This window comes from Otolemur garnettii, unplaced genomic scaffold, assembly GCF_000181295.1.
Source record: "Otolemur garnettii isolate 467f Iridium unplaced genomic scaffold, OtoGar3 scaffold00105, whole genome shotgun sequence".
Classification (NCBI taxonomy): Eukaryota; Metazoa; Chordata; class Mammalia; order Primates; family Galagidae; genus Otolemur; species Otolemur garnettii.
Genome location: NW_003852500.1, coordinates 3,765,350 through 3,770,043, shown reverse-complemented (window position 1 = coordinate 3,770,043; position 4,694 = coordinate 3,765,350). Strand labels below are relative to the sequence as shown.

At 51.6% G+C, this 4,694-nt stretch overlaps 1 protein-coding gene across 6 annotated transcripts; it reads right to left on the bottom strand.

Annotated features, from left to right (window-relative positions):
• Positions 1–466: 466 nt before the first annotated feature.
• On the bottom strand, positions 467–3,390 carry UBA52 (ubiquitin A-52 residue ribosomal protein fusion product 1). Of its 6 annotated transcripts, none has more exons than XM_012809430.2 (5): positions 3,312–3,390; positions 1,805–1,915; positions 1,442–1,528; positions 744–846; positions 467–652 (listed from the first exon to the last, which is right to left on the bottom strand). In XM_012809430.2, exons 2-5 carry the CDS (start codon positions 1,905–1,907, stop codon positions 559–561), a joined length of 387 nt encoding a protein of 128 aa, XP_012664884.1. In that variant the 5' UTR covers positions 1,908–1,915; positions 3,312–3,390; the 3' UTR covers positions 467–558. The 6 variants fall into 6 exon arrangements, with proteins under 6 accessions (XP_012664884.1, XP_012664889.1, XP_012664886.1 ...); XM_012809435.2 differs by having other exon boundaries at positions 3,290–3,354; XM_012809432.2 differs by having other exon boundaries at positions 1,805–1,918; positions 3,312–3,351.
• Positions 3,391–4,694: the final 1,304 nt, after the last annotated feature.

Sequence of the window (4,694 nt, the reverse complement as noted above, 5' to 3'; positions counted from 1 at the left end):
AAAACACCCCAATACCAAGGCACGTCACTGAGACTAACAACATGGGTCTCAGGAGCTCATGTTCAGTCAAAACAAGAACTAGTGTTTTATACTTTCTACACCCACATCTAAACACCAGGTCCCAGGCCTGAGTGACACTAACACCTTAAAGTGCCTGACCAGATCCCCAGCCAATGATATCCCTGATCCTGAGTCCCACCAGTTCCAGAACTGGGATCCTTATTCCCATATTAAAGATGACAAAATCCAGATCTAGGAGACTTCACTAGTAGATTTCAGATTGAAACTGGCTCACCATTGGGTTCTGACAAGCCCTGTCACAGATGTGTAGGGCAGGAACCACTGGCCTGTTCTACAGCATCCAGAAGACCCCAAGGGTGACACAGAATGTAGTGTTGAGTAGTCTCTAAGGGGATGTCCACTCTTTGAGTCACCTCCCTGGACAAACCAGCCACGTGGACACCTGTTACTGCTCCAGTCAACGAAAGGGTAACTTTATTGAGGCCCCAGGGCCATGGGGCTTGGGCAGGAGGGTGCCCTGTGGAGAAAGGAGGGGCCTTATTTGACCTTCTTCTTGGGGCGCAGATTGTTGGTGTGGCCACACTTCTTCTTGCGGCAGTTGACAGCACGGGGGTGCAGGCGAGCATAACATCTGTGCAGGGACAAGAAAGAACTGGTGAGGGTGTCCCTTGACCCCCCGCCTAGGCCCGGCTCCCCAACCTCCCAAATCTGGGCATGCATACTTGCGGCAGATCATCTTGTCGCAGTTGTACTTCTGGGCAAGCTGGCGGAGGGACGGCTCAATGATGCCACCTCTCAGACGAAGCACCAGGTGCAGGGTAGACTCTGTGGGACAAAGCCAGAGTGATAGGGCTGAGCCCAGCACTTCAGTGGCAGGGCAGGGCCCCCCCAGACTGGTGTTTCCTAAGTGTGACAGGAATACTGTATCAGGGTCCCCTGAATATTCTGCATGCAGACAGGCACACAGGCACAGGTAGGTCTGCCCTACACAACCTCCATCTCAGCATTTACCCCAAGTCCTTGGGAGTCTTAAGCCTACCTAATATGTCAATTGTGGTGCCCACCTGTGTTTCCCAGCACACAAGGCAATTTCTAAGTGGTGCAGGTAAGGTAAGACATGGAAGTCTTGTTACTCCAACGAGTGACACTGATTCCCTTTATGGCAATGATAGCAATTTCCACTATCAAATTTTAAAACAAAATACAAGTCATTAAAAAAATAACTGAGCATGAGAAACTAACAAGCATGGAAATATAGGTGAAAATCAGATGCCTTTCAGTAACAAAAAAAATACCTTATAAAGCAGGACTCCCCCACCCCCTATAAGGCTCACCTTAACAAGTGCCCCCCACTCACCAACCCACTACCCTGAGGCCATCAATGCTCCACCCCCCTGTCCATTCACCCCACCCATGGCACCTTTCTGGATGTTGTAATCTGAAAGAGTGCGGCCATCTTCGAGCTGTTTGCCTGCAAATATCAGACGCTGCTGGTCAGGTGGAATGCCTGAGGAGAGAGAGGTAAGTTCAATTACTGAGACTCTGCCAAGCATATTACTGGCAATGGCAAGGCCTCCCTCCAGGGGTGCTCCAGTACTATACTCCAATGTCTCAAAATGCAAACTGAGGAAGAGAACAAGCATTCTTCCCAAGGTCACATAGAAGTATGGGCAAAGCTAAGGTCCATTCAAACTCAGCACCATCCTCCAAAGCACAGAGGGACCCCTGGGCCCAAAGTGGCTCCCAGTAGGCAGACAGAACCTCCAGACTCAGCCCAACTCACCCTCCTTATCTTGGATTTTGGCTTTGACATTCTCGATGGTGTCACTGGGCTCGACCTCAAGGGTAATGGTCTTGCCCGTCAGGGTCTTCACAAAGATCTGCATCTCTGCGTCTGCTGGGGGGAAGAAGGGTGAGATGAAGTGGTAAGTGCTGCATGCTTAAACAGAACAAGCTCTGTGCCCGCACTGATCAAAACCATGGGCCTCAATGTTTGCTTTCTTTCCACTCCTCCAAGCCTGCCCTTCTAGGCTTGTCTTCCCACACAGCCTGGCCTACACCTACTTATGTCCTGTAACTAAGGATTACATTTCTTCCATTCTGGACTGTTATACGTGTTCTTTTTTTTTTTGGAGACGGAGCCTCAAGCTATCCCCCTGGGTAGAGTGCCATGGCATCACGCTCACAGCAACCTCCAACTCCTGGGCTCAAGCGAGTCTCCTGCCTCAGCCTCCCAAGTAGCTGGGGCTACAGGAGCCCGCCACAACGCCTGGCATTTTTTGGTTGCAGCCATCATTGTTGTTTGGCAGGTCGGGCTGGGGATTCGAACCTGCCACCTTAGGTGTATGTGGCTGGCGCCTTAGCCGCTTGAGCCACAGGCGCCGAGCCTATACATGTGTTCTTCATAGAAACAAGGACTGTGATTATCCCCTTTAAGTTTAGCAGAAGAGGGCCTCATTAACACATGCTACTGGAATACTAACTACCTTGGGGGACTAACATGCCAGATACATCTTCCCTGAGCTCTATCCCATCACCCCTGCCCTAGGAAGCTTCTGGCTTACTACAAAGGCTGCCTTGCTGCCAGTCTGGGAGGGAATCCAGAATTAAAAGTCACCTCCCCACCCACCCCCAAAACACATACACACTCACTCCCTCCTCTCCCAAGTTCCTCTCCTAACTACAAGCTGGGACAGCCAACACTCTTTAAAAGCTCCCTCCTCAGTTACGCCAAATTCTCCATACCCCACTCTTGCATTTGCTCCAACCCACAATCAATGATGGCTACCACTCAGTATCTACCAACCACGTGCCACGTACATGCTTACATATAGCATTTCACTTAAAAATAAATTAAGAAAAATCTACAAGACGGATGCTCTACCAACCACTCCTTGGTAGAATGTAGAAAAGGAGGCAAAAACCAAGACCTAGCTCGAGAAACTTCGTACTTCTACCAAAGAGATTTGAGTAGTGTCTGGCACAAACTTAACACTATACGCTTAACATTCGTCCTCCATTAATTCGGATCGGCCCACGAGGACCTATTTCCGCCCAGAAGCCTGGTAAGGTTGCTAAGGCCAGCGGAGAGGGCAGGCTCCTTTCCAAAGCCGTGTTCACCTCCTAGGCCCCGGTCTGGGCTCGGAGTCTCGACTTCACACGCTCCGCTCCATCACCCGCCAAGACTAACTCACACGGGCAGGCTCAGGCACCCCCTCCGCCGCCCTGACCCCTGCAGCCAGCCACCCGCCCCCAGCCCAGCGCGAACCCGCGCGGCCGCAGCCACCGACCAGCTCGGTCGCCTCGTTGAAAAGAAAAAGGGCAACAGAACCGGAAACCGTCGATTTCCCGACGACAGCGCCTGCGCACGGAGCTCGTACGTCACAATTAGCGCTACGCCCCGGCCCACGCCCCTAGCCCCGCCCTGCCGCCATCTTGGGTGCTGGCGAATGAGGCCGCAGCGCATGTGAGCGAGCACAGTCAAGTGTTGGTCCGGTCCACCGAATCACGTGGGGAGCCAGCCACACCTCTACAGGTGTTCCGGCCTGTTGTCTGCTTAGAGGCCGCTTTGGGAATACTTGAACAGAACAGAGAAGAATAAACCAAAGACTTAAGCAGAGGGTCAGCGGGTCTAGGAGCAGGGAAGGTAGGAGACCCCTGAGAGCCACCGGAGACGCCTAACACCTGGGGTTATTACAAAGTTCTCTGGCTGTTATACACGAGTTGCTTTAAAAGCATGTACTGAAGCAGGGAGAGCAGGTGGGACTGGTGCATTCGCCCAGCAAATGGTGATGGTACCTGGGCGCTGTTTTGAAATAGGACCAAGACTAACGGGTAGTTTATTTTTATTTTTGAGACGGAGCCTCAAGCTGTCCCCCTGGGTAGGGTGCCGTAGTGTTACGGTTCACAGCAACCTCCAACTCCCGGATTCAAGCGAGTCTCCTGCCCCCGCCTCCCAAGTAGCTGGGACCACAGGCGCCCGCCACAACGCTCGGCTATTTTTTTTGTTGTTGTTGCAGCCATCCTTGTTGTTTGGCAGGCCTGGGCTGGATTTGAACCTGCCACCTCTGGTGTATCTGGCTGGCACCTTAGGCACTTGAGCCACAGGCACCGAGGCAAATGGGTAGTGCTTGTCGTGGGGAATAGGGGAGGAATGAGAAGTCACTTATGAGTTTGGCAGGGCACTTATTTCTTTGAATATTTTCCAACGCCACTATGGACATGCTTATGTCAGGCAAAAGCAGATACTTTCATGTATGAGAAGATGCCTTTAACAACAAAATTTCTACTGGGCATGGTGGCCCATGCCTGTAATCCTAGCACTCTGGGAGGCTGAGGTGGGAGGATCGCTGGAGTTCAGGGGTTTCAGACCAGCCTGAGCAAAAATGGGAACCCATCTCTACTAAAAGTAGAAAAAAAAATAGCTAGAGGAAAATAAAATAAAATAAAAATAAAAAATTAGCCAGGCATGGTGGCATGCCTATATGTAGTCCCAGTTACTCCTCCTGAGTCAGGAGGATTGCTTGGCACCAGGACTTTAAGATCGCTGTGAATGGCTCGGCGCCTATAGCTCAACCAGCTAAGGCGTCAGCCACGTACACCTAAGGTGGCGGGTTCGAATCCCCAGCCCGGACCCGCCAAACAACAATGACGGCTGCAACCAAAAAATAGCC